The sequence below is a fragment of the Dasypus novemcinctus genome, chromosome 5 (genome assembly GCF_030445035.2).
Source record: "Dasypus novemcinctus isolate mDasNov1 chromosome 5, mDasNov1.1.hap2, whole genome shotgun sequence".
Lineage (NCBI taxonomy): Eukaryota > Metazoa > Chordata > Mammalia > Cingulata > Dasypodidae > Dasypus > Dasypus novemcinctus.
In genome coordinates, this window is record NC_080677.1 from 66,807,631 (window position 1) to 66,825,748 (window position 18,118).

At 36.2% G+C, this 18,118-nt stretch overlaps 2 protein-coding genes across 3 annotated transcripts in view; one reads left to right on the forward strand and one right to left on the reverse strand.

Moving 5' to 3' along the window:
* Positions 1 to 1,780, forward strand: part of ELAPOR2 (endosome-lysosome associated apoptosis and autophagy regulator family member 2) — a 211,565-nt gene extending 209,785 nt beyond the window's left edge. The window contains exon 22 of the mRNA XM_004478108.5: positions 170 to 1,780. Within this exon, the coding sequence (XP_004478165.2) occupies positions 170 to 229 (60 nt within the window). The 3' untranslated portion in view covers positions 230 to 1,780. The remainder of the gene's footprint in view (positions 1 to 169) is intronic.
* A 5,788-nt stretch (positions 1,781 to 7,568) lies between these two features.
* GRM3 (glutamate metabotropic receptor 3) overlaps positions 7,569 to 18,118 on the reverse strand; it is a 265,444-nt gene continuing 254,894 nt past the window's right edge. For both annotated transcript variants that reach the window (XM_071215188.1, XM_058297090.2), the window contains one exon: positions 7,569 to 8,092. In XM_071215188.1, the coding sequence (XP_071071289.1) occupies positions 8,019 to 8,092 (74 nt within the window). In that variant the 3' untranslated portion in view covers positions 7,569 to 8,018. The remainder of the gene's footprint in view (positions 8,093 to 18,118) is intronic.

Sequence of the window (18,118 nt, forward strand, 5' to 3'; positions counted from 1 at the left end):
GGGTAGATATCCTCTCTGTTTTACGTCTGCCACCTCCCTTCAATGTAAAATCCTAATTACCCGTGTCAGATACATAGATGAAAATAATTTCTGAAACTTCCCTTCTGGACATGTAAGAACCTAAAATCTTATTGGAATTTTAGTGAGTTGATTTTTTTTTTCCTCATAGGAAAAAGAAGACCATTTCGAATCTGTTCAACTGAAATCCTCAAGATCCCCAAATATATAAAGAGACAGTTCTGTAGCCTTCAGACTAATGAACAAAGAAACCTGCTCTCTAGTTTCACAGGACTATATTTTAGAGCTGGCACCTGTCACGTTAATGATCCCTGAGAGGAGGGGCAAGCTGCTGAAAAGGAAATGAGGTTAAAATGTTTGATTGCCTTATCACAATGGTCAAATTCCTTGCAAAAAAGGGAAAGCAAATGGTTTGGGTCTCCCCTGAAGAGGAAGCTCAACTCAGGAAGAGATTTATCTGTATATACATATAACTGAAAATCAAGTTTAAACCCACCAGTGCACTGCTGATGCATGCCATAAAAGTAATGGGTAACTTTTATTCTTTATAACTTCTACATTAAAAAGTGTGCTTTGGAGGGCAGAGCTGAGCATATATACATTGTGATCCCATTAATGTCTTTTCTATTTTTGGGAAAGATTTGAAAAAAATTTATAAGTATAGTTCTTTTCCCTATTTTTTATTTTCCTGACAGATCTTACAACATCTTTTTCTATTAAGAATGGTGAGCAATGAAAAGCAGTAATTTTTAATTTTTTCATAGGAAATCTTCTCTTGATTTCAGGAGCCTAAGTTATCAGTAATTTTAAAAGAAGAACTAGCATGTGCTTGAGTTAGCTAAATTTATAATCATATTTGGAATTCCATCCTTGTTGGAACTGGTAAGGACTTGACTAGAAGTATTGAATGAATTTTAGAAAAATAGGCAAAGAAAATCCTTGACTTTCCATTAATACATACAACCAGGGCACTATGATAGAAGTCAAATGGTTTAAAACAGTTTATGTAGTGCTTTAAATATAATTGAAAATAAGTGGAATGTTTTGTTTATCAAACATGAAAAATATGAGGAAGAAAGTGGGATGGCTTGTTTATAAGTACAGATAATTGTAAAAAGGTATTGGCATAATTTTGTGGTCTACAGAAAATGGCAGAGGGACATTTGTCCTACTTCAAGGATCATTTTCAAAGGTTATATGCTTATTTTTCTGCCACAGGATTTGAGGATATTACTTCCTTGGAAGTTTTTTTTTTTTTGTCAATGAGGCGGAATTTCAATTTTGAAAAAACTGCATATAATTGTATTTATAATCAGAATGTGTTTGTACTATAAGCAGTTATGAAGTAAGTATTGCTGTTCTTGTTCAAAAGTGAAACCAGATAATTGCAATATTTCCTATCGGTTATTAGTTTTAGCATGACTTAGATGCTATTTGTTGAAAGAAATTTGAATGAAGTTGGATCTGACCAATTTTGTATAAATGTAATTGTTTTAGGAATAGTAAAGAAGGCAGTTTCCTGGCCATCACTGAGCTAATGTGCTCTGATTTGTTTGCAATAAACAGTACTTTTTATATATCTTAATCCAGATTTCGAAAAGGATTGGTGACTGGCTGACAGAGGCAGGGTATATGGGCAGATTTTGTTGAATATTTTGCCTCAAAATTTTCAATGAGATATGAGTTGTAACTTTTCATATTCACCAGGTGATGTCTTTATTTTCGTGGAAAATGGGAGAAAAATAAATAATTGTTTATTTGGCTGGTGGGTGAAATGCTTGACCATTCTGTTATTATTGAATGAACATTAATTAACAAGTGTCTTTGTTTTGTGTACATTCCTGCTTTTGCATACATGAGTATGGTTTGAGGTTGCCATTATTTGATAGTTATGAAATTCAGGGACAGTGTCACTGAGCATAAATGTTTTTGGAATTTACTTTCTTGAGTCTATTTATAAAGAAGGAAATATTTTGGCATTGTTGTTTTCTATCCTGCTAATAGCACGTTGATGAGCTTTTCCCCATCTTGATCAAAATTTAAAAAGACAAAAGAAAATACATTTGAAATGCAACCTTTCAGAGGATAAAGTTGTGCAAGACTGGACAGAGACAGAAAGCTTCTGCATAGTCAACCTGGCACTGCTTGCTTCATCTTTAGCTGAGTTCAACATTTATGTTCCAAGCCATAGAGATAATTAGAATTTGCTCCCAGGTAGTTTCTTGCTTCTCCTGTCACTGGGCTAAAATCTCTGACATGTCAAAAATGCCTTAAATTTTTTATGAATTCTCTTAAAATGTACTTGATATCGAAGAATTTATTTTATTTCTAATTTTAGGTATTGAATTGATTTTGTCAGCTTAGTCCCATCTTTGGAAAGGAGCTGGCTTTTGTCTTTGGAGTCCAGTGGTTTCTTATTTTTATTCCAAGCACTGAAAAAGTATGACAAAAAGAAGATTATGAGGACAATATTCAGACCAATCCAGGCTATAAAATTCGGTTTAGTTTTATGCCTGGCCTTTACAAAGCTCAACGGAATTTGAAAGACATAAACAAATTAATCATGTTTCTGTGACTTGAAATTGACTTTTGTTGTTTCTTTCTCCCCCTAAGTGGAAGAAGAGGTTATTTGTTGTTTTTCCTGAAAGGCACAGTTTTGAAGCCTTAAATATTTCAGTAAATCAACTGTTGCCTATAACACATCCTAGCTCTCTGTCAAACATAATTAAGCCAGTTTTCCACTGGATGAGGGCATGTCTTCTATGGATAAATTATATCATGCCATTTAACAATGTTGAACATTTTGATACTTGTTCACTTGATTAAAAAGACTGAATTTTTATTATTGTGGATTTTTCCCTCCTTTGGTTACTAGTAATCAAGTCCTTTCTAGGATTAAAATATTTCATAATATTTTTGTATAGACTTTTGTCATTATTTTCTCCCCAAGGAGAAAAGGTGTTTTAAATTAGTCATGTGGAAGAATTTCTTGGGTCCAGTCATTTACCAACAGGATTCTCCATGTTTGTGCTTTTTCCAGACTGATCTGGCTGACTGACATTTGACATCTATTGATAGATCTACTTCCTATAGTTCACAGTCATTTCTAGTTGAGAGGCTAATGTGCAAATTGTTTCTCTCTTCATCTGAAAATAAATTTCTGAGTGTTGAAGTGGGCAGATGACTCCATTGACCAAATTTAAAGTAGGTATATTCTTCATATTTATCTTTTTACACTAAAGATACATAGGACAAATCTTTGGAGGACCTAAAATACCTTCACATCTATTTTATAGAACTATATTATTCCAGGTTTATAGCCCCAAGTCCTAAATTAAGGTTACTTTATGGAAAGGTTCCTAAGGGAACTTAAAAACTTAAAAAACAAACAAAAAAGAAAAACACCAAAAAAACAAAAAACAAACCTCAACACCTGATTGATTCCTTGAAAGCAAAAATATGGAGTTCACCTTCATAGTAACTGGTCAGAGCTTTTATTGCTGGATTTTCTTTCTTTTGGCTTCACATTTTCAGATGAGTCCATTTTAGGATCATAAATGAAAGTACAACTTTGGGTAGGGAATGACAAATTGAAAAGATAAGTAATTAATATTACTACAAATGATATTAATTGGCATTAATATTGCAATTGGTTAGATCAGAGGCCATAAGACTTTTTCTATAAAGAGTCCAATAATAAGTATTTCAGATTTATAAAACATCTCTGCCATTGTAGCATGAAACAGTCATGGACAATGTGTAAATTAATGAGTGTGGCTGTGTTCCAGTAAAATTTTTATTGATGAACACTAAAATTTGAATTTCATTTAAATTTCATATTTCATAAAATATTCTTCTTTTGATATTTTTCCGATGATTTAAAAATGTAAAAACATTCTTAGCTTATAGGCCTTAGGAAAACAGAAGGCTGGCTTGATTTGGCCTATGGGCTGTGGTTTGCCGACTCCTGGTTTAGATCATGGCAACCCACTGCAAGCAAAGTCATTCAAAGGAATTTTTTTATCTACAGGTTCTATGTCCTTTAGGAACTTACCATCTTAAAAGTTTATTAAGCCTTTGGAGAATAAAATTAAAAAGAATTTTTTATTTATAAAAAGAAAATAAAAATTGAAAGAAGAGGATAACCAATCACTTGCCCTTGATCTTTTAATTATCTACCCAGCACAAAGCCAGGAACTCCTCTGAGTTCCTCTTACAGTTCTGGGACTCATGTATGGAGATTGATTGGTAAATGATAAAACTCAACCCAGTGAATTGACTCAAATGGTAAATTAGATTGATTTAAAAGCCTTATTTTTTCATTGGAGCTTATATAACATTTATTGCTAAGATAACTGGATTGGGGGCTAATAGTCAATCTTATATCCAGAACCATTTAAAATAACCATATGGAAGTATGGAATATTGCTGCATAAAAATTGCTTCAGTATAGATTCTTGAACCTAGACACTGGAGAGGGTCACTTGGCTCATTTACATGTCAGGTATTTATCAAATCCTATTTTAAGACTTATTGAACTGCAGAAGACATAGTTCCTTTAATGACTGGTGGTTCAAGAAACAGATTTCTAGTTTCCTTGAACATGTAAGCCTTTTAATTTGCCAAAATTTTCTCATCTAATTAATTGATCCTGGAAGAAGAGGTCTAAAATACCTTGTGAATATTGAAAATTTTGGATGAAAGGGGCCAATTCTTTTTTAACTCAGACTAATTTCAAATTACCATTGATTGGGTTTTGGATAAAAGAAATAAGCTAATGGGAATTATGCAATCTAAACCTTCTGTCTCATAGTAGGAGTGCTAATTGCCTTATTTGTGTGTTGAGCCTTTGCCATCAGGGCTGTGGAGGACATATCCATGGTCTATCTTCCTGCAACCTTACTTCTTAGCTTTCCCACTCTTACGGCCTTTTGCTGAAGAGCTCTGGGGCCCAAAGCAGTCTTGACAGGCAAGTGAGTAAGTCAGGGACTAGTTGAGAGAAAGTTTGGTGTTGAAGACTGGTTGACTTACGTCTGCATTCCCAGTCACTCTTTTAATATGTCCTTTGCTTAGTCTGCAAGCCAGTTTATCCCACAGCTTGAAAATGGAGACCATTTTATTACCATGAAAAATCTGATTGGGCAAGAGAATCTAGTAATATTTAGACTAGAATGGACACAGGATGCTTCAGTCCCTGTAAACAACTAGAAAACTAATGATAACAGAGCAACTCATTAGGCTCTGATTTGCTTCTTTATGCATAGGATATTTTATTCTAGTTGGGTTCTGTAGCTTCAGAAGTGTTTGCAAAGATGAATAGGTTCAGTCCATTTTATATTCTGAAAAGATGAAATGTTGTTATTGGAGTTAAAATAAAAATCAACCAAAAACCTATCTGTTTGAAATAGCTTATGTAAAAAAGGTTTTATAGCTGTTATTTTCCATATATACTCTGAATGTTTTTTAAAAATTATTTCTAGAGATCACATTTTAGGGGATGTACTTTAAAATCAGAAACAAGGCTTGTGGCAAGAAAGGAGAAAATGATGAGAGCTGCCAGTTTATATATTTTCAGTATACTGGCAGGGCATGAAATACAGTGGCCATCGATCAAAACCCAGTTCTCAAGAATACAATTTTTTCAAGATTCATACACAAACCTAATTGCTGTTTTAAAAAGATCCATGATCAATTTGATTGTTTGAGGCATCAACTTTGTCTCTGAAGCAACTCATCTGATATTGCCTTCTCCAAATTGTCACATACCATCAGTGGGTTGAATTTATTTTCTCTCTCATCAGCCTTGCCTCAGCTTTTATCCTGAGCAGATGCTCATTCTGAGCACATTTAGCTAGCACTCCTGCCAGTTTCAGTTAGAGCAGAATTCCTTTTGCTCATCTAGTACTGTTAAATCTATTACCCAATCTACAGTACCCATTCGCCAAATTCCAAGTTCTTATTTGAATATTAAAATTAGGAGATGGTGAGCACTGTTATCTTTGAGCATCTGGTGGGTTAGGAGTGAACGATTAGTTTTCTGACTTAAATGCATCCAGAAAGAAGAAAATAATTTCTAAGACCTGACTCCCTCACTATATATTCTTCAGGGCTGGCCCTGTTGACTTTTGTGTACATGTTCATTATATTTGGAAGTTTTAAAAATACGATCAGTATGTCTTGATTATCCAGGCACTTGTTATTCAGGCTGTGGGTTTCCCTGTAACATTGAGTCTCCTCTTTCTTTCTCTTATTCTCTTCCTCAGCCACAGTTACTTAATTAGAATCTTTCTGCCCTGTATGCTTCTTAAAGGAAGGGTTGGCGTCTAATTTTTTTTCCCTTTCTGCTGTGTGTGGTAGCCTTCAAAAAGATATGTTCACTTAATCCCTGGAATCTGTGAATGTTACTTTATTTGGAAAAAGAGACTTTGCAGATGTAATTAAGAACTTTGAGATGAGGGCATCATCTTGGGTTATCTGGGTAGACCCTAAAGCCAATGGTAAAGTGCCCTTATAAGAGACACACAGAGGAAAAGACAGACACAGAAGAGAAGGCCATGGGAAGGCGGAGATTGGAATAATGTGTAACAAGCCAAGGAGGCTGGCAGCACCAGAGCTAGAGGAGGCATGGAACAGCTTCCTTCCTGGAGCCTTTGGAAGGGGTGTGGCCCTGCCAACACCTTGATTTGGACTTCTGGTATCCAGAAAAATGAGAGAATAAGGTTCTGTTTTAAGCCACCCAGTTTGTGGTCATTTGTTACAGCAGCCACAAGAAATTGCTACATTCTCTATCCAAGGTACCTGGCACAGGATCTGCAGTTAGTTAGGTACTCAGTAAATTTTATTACATTAATAAAAATTTGTGACTAATGGGAGAGATAGGACAGTGTTACTAAGAATAAGCCATGACTTTACTTATCCATTCTTTCCCTATTCACTCCTTTATTTAGGTTGGTATATTCAAGTTTAGTGACAGGCCTGAGTGTTTGCCTGAGCATTGTTACTGGTGCTTTGGAAAAGCATTGGAAATAAAATATCCTGCATTTTATCAACTATGAATGGTGAGAGTGATTTTCCAGTGGGATGGCAAGACACTTTCCCAGTGGCCCTCATAGTAATTAAGGTTGTATCTTCAAATCCTCCCCAACAGGCTGCAGTCTGTGCATTCAGGATGTAGCAACCCTATGCTTCTTGCCTCAGAGTCCTACTTAGGAAATTCTGGACTGTCATCCAGACATGGCTTAGAACAACCAGTAATCTGTAATGTCATCTGGTCACAGAGATGGATTGCTATTTATGGTGCTTCCAGTCAATCTCTGATCATTGTGACCTGGAAGAAGTCTAGATCTGGTCACAACAATCTGGCACGGTAACTAATTGGGTTCAAACTATGTTTATATGTGAAGAGAAGAACAGACAATTTCTTCCAACATTGAAAGTAGAACTGTGGAAATGATTTGACCTCAACATATTCAAATTACCTTTAGGGATTCAAAAAGAACAAACCATTATCCACCACACTGGAAAACCTTGATCGCTCCATAGACAATATCTTTACATTAATACAGATGCTTTTTATTTTGTACTGAGAAAAACAATCTGTTACACATAATGTAACTTTAATATACAACATAGAAACTCATCCTAAATTAGTTACAACAAGGACCTACAAAAAACATTATAGGAAAAAGAGTTACCTAATATTGCCACCATATTTTTAGTAGACTGACCCTGTCAGACCGTGTCACCACTGCTCAGCTGTGTAAACACTGGTTATTTCCATGTACTGGGGAATTATTAATAATAGGGGTACTAAAATCAGCCTAAAAAGTTCTATCACACCACTATATACTGTATAGTCCTCAAAAATAATTTATTGTACTGTTTCTAAAAAAAGGTACTAGGGTTGTTCTTTTGCTCTGTTTCCGTATTCTGGAGCTGCACATGAGCACTTTTTTTTTCCTAACAGTCTAAAAACACGAGAACTGAACTTCAATTCACAATCACAGAGATGAGGTGGTGGAGTCAAGGACTTCCCGCCCGTTGCACACCGTTGGAACATAAGTGCTTGCAGAGGCTGGAAAACACAGTGAGACAGAAAACTCAGTTAGTCATGTGGGCCACATAGGTAATGGCATGGATAATACCAGACAGTTAAAATTAAGTTAAAAAGTCATTTTAATTTGGCTTTGGAAAACGCTGTGTGATTATATCAACTTTCAAAATGTGTTGTGTTTGCATCTCAGAACATACCACAACTAATGTCATACCTCTTGGAGAGGGAGTTTGTAAATATAATCATCATTGAAAGTAGTTACTTAAGGGTTTCAAATTAGCTTTGGTAATCTATAAACTAGTTAAAATACAATGTGCAAAAGTGAATGCTCACTGCAGTTTTCCTATAGATTGTTAAATTAATTACTATTCCATATATTAATTAGTTTTGTTCTCTATGGTCAGGGATGACTTATGTAGTATGAGTCATATGTGAACTCCACTGTCTTAGAGAATGATTTGATATATTTTCATTGTTCAAATGAATAACCTCAGTCAAAACATTTGGGAGAGCTGGGGTGCTGAGAGCTTCAATTTCTTAGCAGTTCCTACAAAAGAAGAAATTCCAAATGGATGATGCCCTTGTTAGTGACAAGAGTGTCATAGCATAAGTATAATATGGCTATGCATATTCATTTCCTATTACTTAGCTCCCCCCCCCTCAATTCTTAGCTTTTAAATTGATTTTTGTTTGTTTTGTACTGTCACTAGTGCTTTATTTTAGATGATTTATAGGTGTGTGATGATGTCTGATGGGGTCTTTTTTTATTAGGGAGGTTGTGGGTTTACAGAAAATTCATGCATAAAATATACCCATATCCCACCATATTTTTAATACCTTTCATTGTTACAGTACACATGTTACAATTGATGAAAGCATATTTTTATAATTGTACTATTAACTATTTAGTCCATGGTTTAACTTAGGGGTCACTGTTTGTGTTGTGTACTTCAGTAGGTTTTAAAAAAATGTTTTATTTTGTTACCATTTGTTCAACCTAACATCTTTCCTTTTAACCACCTTCAGATATATATATTTCAGTACTATGTTCACAATGTTGTGCTACCATTACCACCATCCATTATGAAAACTTTTCCATTGCATCAAGTAGAAACACTGTACACTAACTATAAGGATTAACTCCCTATTCCCTACCACTACACTAACCCCTGGTAACCTATATTCTAGATTCTGACTCTATGAATTTGATTATTCTAATTATTACATACAAGTGAGATCATACAATATTTGTCCTTTTGTGTTTGACTGATTTCAGGCAACATGATGTTCATCCATTTGTTGCATGTATCAGAACTTCAATCATTTTTATGGCTGAATAATATTCCATAGTGTATATAAACCAGCAACCCTTGGGTTGCTCTGTCTTTTGGAAACTGTGACTAATGCTGTGTGAACATCAGTCTGCAAACATCTATTCAAGCTCCTGATTTCAGTTCTTTTGGATATATACCTAGATGTGGAATTGCCAGGTCATATGATAATTCTGTTCTTAACTTTGACAGTGGTGGCACTATTTACATTCCCAACAGTGGTGAATGAGAACACCTAGTTTTCCACATTCTCTCCAACACTTGTAATTTATTTTCTTTTTTTAATAGTAGCCATTCTAGTGGGTGTGAAAAGGTATGTTATTGTGGTTTTGATTTGCATTTCCCTAATGGCTAATGATGTTGAGCATTTTTAAAATTTGCTTTTTGGCCATTTTTATATCTTCTTTGGGGAAATCTCTACTCAAATCTTTTTTTTTTTTTTAAAGATTTATTTATTTATTTAATTTCCCCCCCTCCCCTGGTTGTCTGTTCTTGGTGTCTGTTTGCTGCGTCTTGTTTCTTTGTCCGCTTCTGTTGTCGTCAGCGGCACGGGAAGTGTGGGCGGCGCCATTCCTGGGCAGGCTGCTCTTTCTTTTCACGCTGGGCGGCTTTCCTCATGGGCGCACTCCTTGCGCGTGGGGCTCCCCCATGCGGGGGACACCCTTGCGTGGCACGGCACTCATTGTGCGCATCAGCGCTGCGCATGGCCAGCTCCACACGGGTCAAGGAGGCCCGGGGTTTGAACCGCGGACCTCCCATATGGTAGACGGACGCCCTAACCACTGGGCCAAAGTCCGTTTCTCTCTACTCAAATCTTTTGACCTTTTTTCAGTTGGGCTGTTTGTTTTTTGTTGTTGAGTTGAGAGACTTCTTTATATATTCTGGATATTAAACACTTATTGGATATGTGGTTTCCAAATATTTTCTCCCATAGTGTAGGTTTTCTTTATATTTTCATGACAAAGACCATTGATATTCAAAAGTTTTAAATTGTGATAAGGTGCAATTTAATCTGTATTTTACTGTTGCTCCTTGTGTTTATGTATAAAGTATAAGAAACCATTGCCTAAGAAAAGGTCCTGAAGATATTTCCCTACATTTTCTTCTAGGACTTTGACAGTTCTAGCTCTTATATTTAGGTCTTTGATCCATTTTGATTTGATTTTTTTATATGGTGTGAGGTAAGGGTCTACTTTCATTCATTGGCATGTGAATATTCAGTTTTCCCAGAACCATTTGTTGAAGAGACTATTCTTTCCCCATTGAGTGGACTTGGCACCATTGCCAAAAATAATTGGACAAAGAAGTGAGCATTTATTTCTGAATTCTCAATTTAACTCCATTAGTTAATGTCTGTCCTTGTGCCAATACCATGTTGTTTTGATTACTGTGGCTTTGTAATAAGTTTTAAGATTGGGAGGTGAGAGTACTTCAATTTTGTTCTACTTTTTCAAGATGGCTTTGGCTATTTGTTGCCTTTTGCTCTTCCACATATATTTGATGATCGGCTTTTTCATTTCTGCAGAGAAGGCTGTTGGATTATTGACTGGAATTGTGTTGAATTAGTAAATTGTTTTGGCTGGAATTGACATCTTAATAAAATCTACTCTTCCAATTCTTGATCAAGGAATGCCCTTTCATTTATTTGGGTCTTCTTTCATTCCTTTTAGCCATGTTTTTTAGTTTTCTGTGTATAAGTTTTTTACATTCTTTGTTAGATTTATTCCAAGAGAGTTTTAGTTACTATTGTAAATGGAAGCTATTTCTTGATTTCTTCTTCTGATTGTTCATTACTAGTGTATAGAAACACTACTGGTTTTCGGATATTGGTCTTGTAGCCCATCACTTTTCTGAACTCATTTATTATCTCTAGGAGCTTTATTATGAGTTTCAGAATTTCTGTATAAAGTATCATGCCATCTGCAAATAGGGAAATTTTACTTCTTCTTTTCCAATTTGCATACCTTTTATTTCTTTTCCTTGCCTAATTACTTTGGCAAGAACTTTCAGTAAATTGTTGAATAACAGTGGTGACAGTGGGTATCCTTTTCTCATTCCTGATCTTAGAGGGAAAGCTTTTGGTCTTTCACCATTAAGAATGATGGTTAACTGGGTTTTTCATATATGCCCTTTATTATGTTGGGGGAGTTTCCTTCTATTCCTACATTTCTAATTGTTTTTATCAAGAAGAGTGCTGGGTATTGTCAAATGTCTTTCTAGTGTAAATTGAGAAGATGATGTGTTTTTTTCCCTTCATTCTGATAATGTGATGTATTACATTAATTAATTTTCTTATGTTGAACCACCCTTGCATACCTGAGAGAAATCCCACTTGGTCATAGCGTATAATTCTTTTCATATACAGCTGGACTTGGTTTCCTAGTATTTTTTGAGGATTTTTGCATTTATATTCAGGAAGGATTTTAATCTGTAATTTTCTTTATCTTGCTTTGGTATGAGAATATTTTGGCCTTGTAAAATGAAGTAGTGAATGCTCCCTCTTTTTTAATTTTTTGGAAGAGTTTGAGTAGGATTGGTGTTCATTCTTCTTGGAATATTGGCTAAAATTTCCCTTTGAAGCCAAGTCTTCATAGGCTTTTCTTTGTTGGGAGATTTTTGATGACTGATTCAATTTCTTTAGCAGTTATTGGTTTTTGAGATCTCCTATTTCTTCTTGAGTTAGTGTGGGTAGTTTGTGTGTTTCCAGGAATTTGTCCATTTCCTCTAAGTTACCCAGTTTGTTGGCACACAACACATTGTATCCTCTCATCGTTCTTTTTATTTCAGTAATTCGGTAGTAATATCCCCCTTTTCATTTCTGATTTTAGTTTTGTGTAGCCTCTCTTTTTTCTTTGTCAGTCTAATTAAAGTTTTGTTAATTTTATTGATCTTTTCAAAGAACCAAGTTTTGGTTTCTTCTTGAATGTCTCCATTGTTTTTTTCTTATCTTTTTTTTTTTTTTTTTTTTTGAGGGGTACTGGGACTTCATACATGCAAAGCAAGCACTCAACTACTGAGTTACACCCACTTCACTGTCCATTGTTTGTTTATTCTCTATTTCATTTATCCTTACTCTAATCTTTGTTATTACTTCCTTCTCTTCTGTTTATTTTGGGTTTAGTTTGATCTTTTATTAACTAGTTCTTTCAAAAAAAATTGTTTTTTGAGGTACTGGGGGCTGGGGATTGAACCTGGACCTTGTGTGTGGGAGGCTGGTACTCAGTCACTGAGCCACGTTGGTTTCCCTGTGTTCATTTTTTCATTTGTTTTGCTTGTTGTTCAGGAGGCACTAGAAACTGAACCCAGGACCTCCCATGTGGGAGGTGGGAGCTCAACTGTTTGAGCCACATCTGCTCCCATTCTTTCCCATTCTTTTGATATTAGGTTTCTGATTTGAAATCTTTCTACTTTTTAAATGTAAGCATCTAGAGTTATAAATTTCCCTCTCATTACTGCCTTTGCTGTATCCCATAAGTTTTGGCATGTTCTATTTTCATTTTTATTACCCTCAAGATATTTCCTAATTTCCCTTGCAATTTATTCCCCCTACCACCACACTGCTGTTTTTGCTATCTGTGTCCATTTGCTGTGTGATCTTCTGTGTCTTTTTCTTTTTCTGTATTCTCTTCTTGTGTTCTCCTTCTAGGATTCACCAGAATTCGATCCTGGGGACTTCCAATGTGGAGAGAGGTTCCCTGTCACTTGTGCCACCTCAGTTCCTGGTTTCTGTTGCATCTTGCTTTGACTGTCCCCTTCGTCTCTCTTTTGTTGCATCATCATGTTGCTGTGTGATTTGCTGTGGGCACTGGCTTGCCATGTGGGTACACTTCTTTTTCCTTTTTTTTGAACCAGGAGGCCCCAGGGATTGAACCCAGGTCTTCCCATATGGTAGGTGGAAGCCCAATCACTCGAGCCACATCTGCTTCCATCATTTTTTTTTAATTCATTGGTAATTTGAGTACATTGCTTAATTTCCACATGTGTGAATTTTCCATTTTTCCCTCTATTACTGATTTCTAACTTAATTGCATTGCAATCAGACAAATATTGTTTGGTTTCAATATTTTTGAATTTATTGAGACTTGTTAGACATATGGTCTATCCTGGAGGATGATCCATGTGCACTTGAGTAGAATGTGTATTCTGTTGTTGTTGGGTGAAGTATTCTAAATATGTCTTTTAGGTTATCTAGTTTGAATATATTCCAGTCTTCAATTTCCTTATTGATCTTTTGTCTAGATGTTCTATCCATCATTGCAAGCAGTGTATTAAAGTATCCTTTTAGAATTGCATCCATCATCCATATGGAATCTAAATCCCCTCTTGATGGAGAGGGGGACTGGACATAGCCATCCCAGGTCCACAAGATGGAGGAACAGAGTATCAATTAGAGTGACCTAACTGGTGTTCTGCTGGGGAACTATTGTGATTAGTAAGGGAAGAAATTGTAGTAGTGATATGGAGAGGGTGGCCACAGTGGCTGCTGATGGTTGGGAGAGGGAAGAAGAGATATGGTGTGGGGGCATTTTCAAGATTTGGAGTTGTCCTAGGTGGTGCTGCAGGGATGGATGCTGGATGTTGTGTGTCATGTTGTGGCCCACTGGGTGGACTGGGGGAGAGTGTGGACTACAATGTGGACCACTGTCCATGTGCTGCAGCGGTTCTCCAGAATGTATTCACTGGGTACAGTGGATGTGCCACAATGATGGAAGAGTTTGTTGATGTGGGAGGGGTGGCGTGGGTGGGGTTGGAGGGTATATGGGGACCTCACGTTTTAAAAGAAAATAAAGAAGAAAAAACAAACAAACAAAAACAAAAGCAAAAAAAAGTCTCCTATTAGTGCAGAATTATCTATTTCTTCCTTCAAAGCTGTCAGTTTTTGTTTCATATATTTTAGGGCTCTGCTGTTGAATGCATATATATTTGTAATTTTCCTGCTGAACTGACCCCTTTATCAATACATAATGACCAACTTTGTCCCTCATAACTTTTTTACTTAAAGTCTGTTTTATCTGATGTTAGTATAGCTACCAGCTCTTTATTGGTTACTACTTGTATGTATATTTTTTCCCATCTTTTGAAACTTGCAACCTATTTATGCCTTTGAATTTAAGGTGAGCCTCTTGTAAATAGCATAAAAAAGCCTGTGCTTTTTTTATCCATTCTGTTAATCTCTCCCTTTTGATTGGAGAGTTTAATCTATTTAAATATCAGGTTACTACTTATAATGCAATACTTTCTTCTCCTATTTTGCTATTTAGGCTTGGTAAGTCTTATACTGTTTTATCCTTCAAGTCTTCCATTAATCCCTACTTTCATATTTATTTGTTTTTATTGTACCATATTGAGTCCCTTCTCATTTCCCTGGATGTATTTTTCATATATTTTCTTTGTGGTTACCAAGGGATTAAAATTTAACATCCCAAATCTTTAACAATTGTATCAATTTGATGCCAACTTGACTTCAATTGCATATGCATCCACTGTACCTCTCCACCCTCCCTCCATGTTTTCTACCTGTTACACTTTATATAGTTTGAACATTATATGTCCCAAACCATAGATTTTTCATTATTTTTCATGGTTTTTCATTTTAACACCATTGGAAATATTAAGTAGAGTTATATATAAAAAATGCAATACAAATTACTGGAATTTGTAATTGTCCATATGGTCACCTTAATTGTAGGTCTTTATTTCTTTATGCTGCTTTGATCCACTGTCTATTTTCCCTCCCTTTCATTCTGAAGAATTCCCGTTAGCATTGCCTGTAAGGCAGGTCTAGTGGTAATGAATTCCCAGCTTTTGTTTATTTGGGAATGTGTTAATCTTGTACTCATTTTTAAAAGAAAGTCTTCCCAAATATAAAATTCTTGGTTGGCTTTTGTTTTCTGTCAGCACTTTAAATATTTTAACCTACTCTCTTCTTACCTCCAGGGTTTCTGATGAGAAACTGGTACTTAATATAATTGGACTCCCTTGTACATAACATGTTGCTTTTCTTTGCAGCTTTCTTGCACATCAGTATGTGATGGAGCATATTTTTCTTCAACTTTTTCCTTCTGAACTACTTGGATGTGCATATTCATGTCTCTTTGAAGCTTGAGAAGTGTTCTATTTCTTTGAATATTCCTACTGCCCTTTTCTCTCTTTCTTCCCCTTCCTGGATTCCATAATGCATATATTGGTATGCTTTATGGTATCTCTGTGGTCTCTTAGGCTATTTATTGCTTTTTATAAATCTTTTTTTTTTCTTTCTGCTCCTCAGCATTTTTTTAGTTGTCTTTCTTCTGCCAGTTCCAATCTGCTTTTGAAACCCTCCTGGGAATTTTTCCTATCAGTTGTGGTATTCATTGCAGTAGTTCTGTATAGTTCCTTTTAAAAATTCCTCTTTATTGAACTCTCATATAGTTCCTTCATTGTTTTCCTGATATCTATTAGTTTTTTCTTTGTATTTTCTTTCATTTCCTTGAGCTTACTAAAGATAATTATTTAAAAAGTCTTTGTCCATTATGTCCACAATCTGGTCTTATTCATTGATAGTTTAGGACTTTTCATTCTCTTCCCTTGGATTAGCCATTATTTCCTGTTTTTTGGTTTGTGATACATTTTAATGTTTTAAAATGTTAACTCTGGGACTTATACCCTGAGATGTCTGTTTCTTGAGTTTGTATCCAGCTAGGGAAATGACAGAGATTTTCTTGAATGTCATGACCTAACAAAACCCAGTAAATCTTAGGAAAAACCCCTTTCACCATCTTTGCAAATTGGCTTTGCGTTTGCTGGTGCTCTCCATCAGAGTTTAACCCTTCTATCAGAAAGGTCAGCCCAAGGTGAATGAAAAGTACAGTGATTTCCTTGTCTTTTCTGGGCCTGTGTCCTGTCCTATGCTTGTGCTTAGTAGTGGCCTTAGAAAATTCCCCTATTTACAAGAGTTTGTAAGTACTTCTCACTCTCCACAGTATTTCACTGCAGGACTTAGAGCACTATGCCTTTGCCCCAGGCTTTCAGCCTCTGCTGTTTCTTATACTGCTTTCATTGTTTCAAGGGGCTTTTGCCTGGAGGACAAATTCTGGGAGAGGGGACTTGCCAAAGAAGAGTTTCCCAAGTCAGTCTTCTCCTGCTGGAAAAATTCTAATGACCCACAAAGGGAGTACATAGCCTCCAGACTACCCTGGGAGGGAATGAGAAAAGGGCCAGGAAGGAGCTGGCTTTCTTCCTAAGCACCTGCCCAGCATATGCAGCTCTTCAATCTTCCTCCACAGTTATGAGGAAGTATCCATCTTTAATTCTCCTCTGCCATCTTTAAATCTCTTCTGTCACCTTTGTTGGGGTGTAGTGGAACAGTCGTCATCCTCAGAGCTGGGCCCCCAGCCTGAAGTAGCTAATCAAAAGCTACGATCCATGATTCGACTGCCTTTTATCCTACTCTCCCACCCAGGATCTTGGGGAACTGGATTTTTATGTCCCTTTTTGGCACCATCAAGCTCCACTAGGGGTTGGATCCCACTCCTGCTTTCTGTGAGAGTGGGGGATGAGTGATGGTAACTGCCATGTAGAGAGAGTAATTAACTGTACTATTTATTTACTGTAATTTACCAGCCTCTTCCTCCCACTCTTCCTGGATGATGTATAGTGTTCTACTGGACTCCAGATTTTCAAAATAGTGGATTCAGACAGTTCCATCCTATTTAGTAGTTGTTCTGGTAGAGGGACCGGTTTCTGGAGCTTCCTACTCCGTTATCTTCCCACAATCAGTCTCATCTTAACATGTTTTTAAGTTTTTGCTTTTTGAGAAATCTGGGTAAAGATAACCTATCTCTTTCACTTTTAATGTTTTTTCTCTTCACTGAATGATGACAAAAGCAGGAAGCCCAACTCATTCTCCATAGGACGAAAACATATAGCCAAGAGAATTATTAAAAGCAGTGGCCTTACATTGCCTTTTAGGGTTCTCTGCAACCCACCCCTTGGCCGTCCATCTGGACATACCCTGCCCAGGACGAGCTGATTCTCTGGGTTACCTGACCACAGCCCCAGTCAAACTGACAGCCAGCTGTCCCATTCTTTAATTTCATGCTGATGTGTTCATGCCTGATAATGGATATAGTCTTGCCCTATAAATTTATATTCTGCATCAAATTTATTTAAACATTAAAGAATAACTAATTATGAAATTTAAGATTTCATGGCATTCAGTGAGGAAGCATTGACCATCTTTGGGGCACTGAAGTCTTGCAGCAGACCCACTATTAGGTGTGATGCACCCCCTGAATTATGCATGGATTATTTGTCTAGGTATGTGAGAAAACCCATAAAACAATCAAGTCTGTGTGACTGCCTACTGGTACAGTGGAGTCCTGACAATTTTACTCTTTGGGAGATTTTTTTTTTTCCTTTTTTCCTTTTTAAAGTCAGGATCAATTTTCTTTACAATTTGAGCCCGTTAAGAGCTATAATATATTTGAATGCTGGAATTGTATAATCTACATTTCTTGAAACTTCTACAATGAAGTAATATTAACACAGTATGTGCCAGATAAATATTGGTGGATAGTGATAGTGGTAACTCCATATGCGAAGATATTATTCTTTCCAAATATCTTCATATACTTTGTCTGATCCCCTGTTTCATCAAAGGTAGTTAAGGTAGGAGAAAGAATAAGATGAAGTTCAAGTCATATTTCACTGGAAACCTAGGAGAGACGCCCAGGTT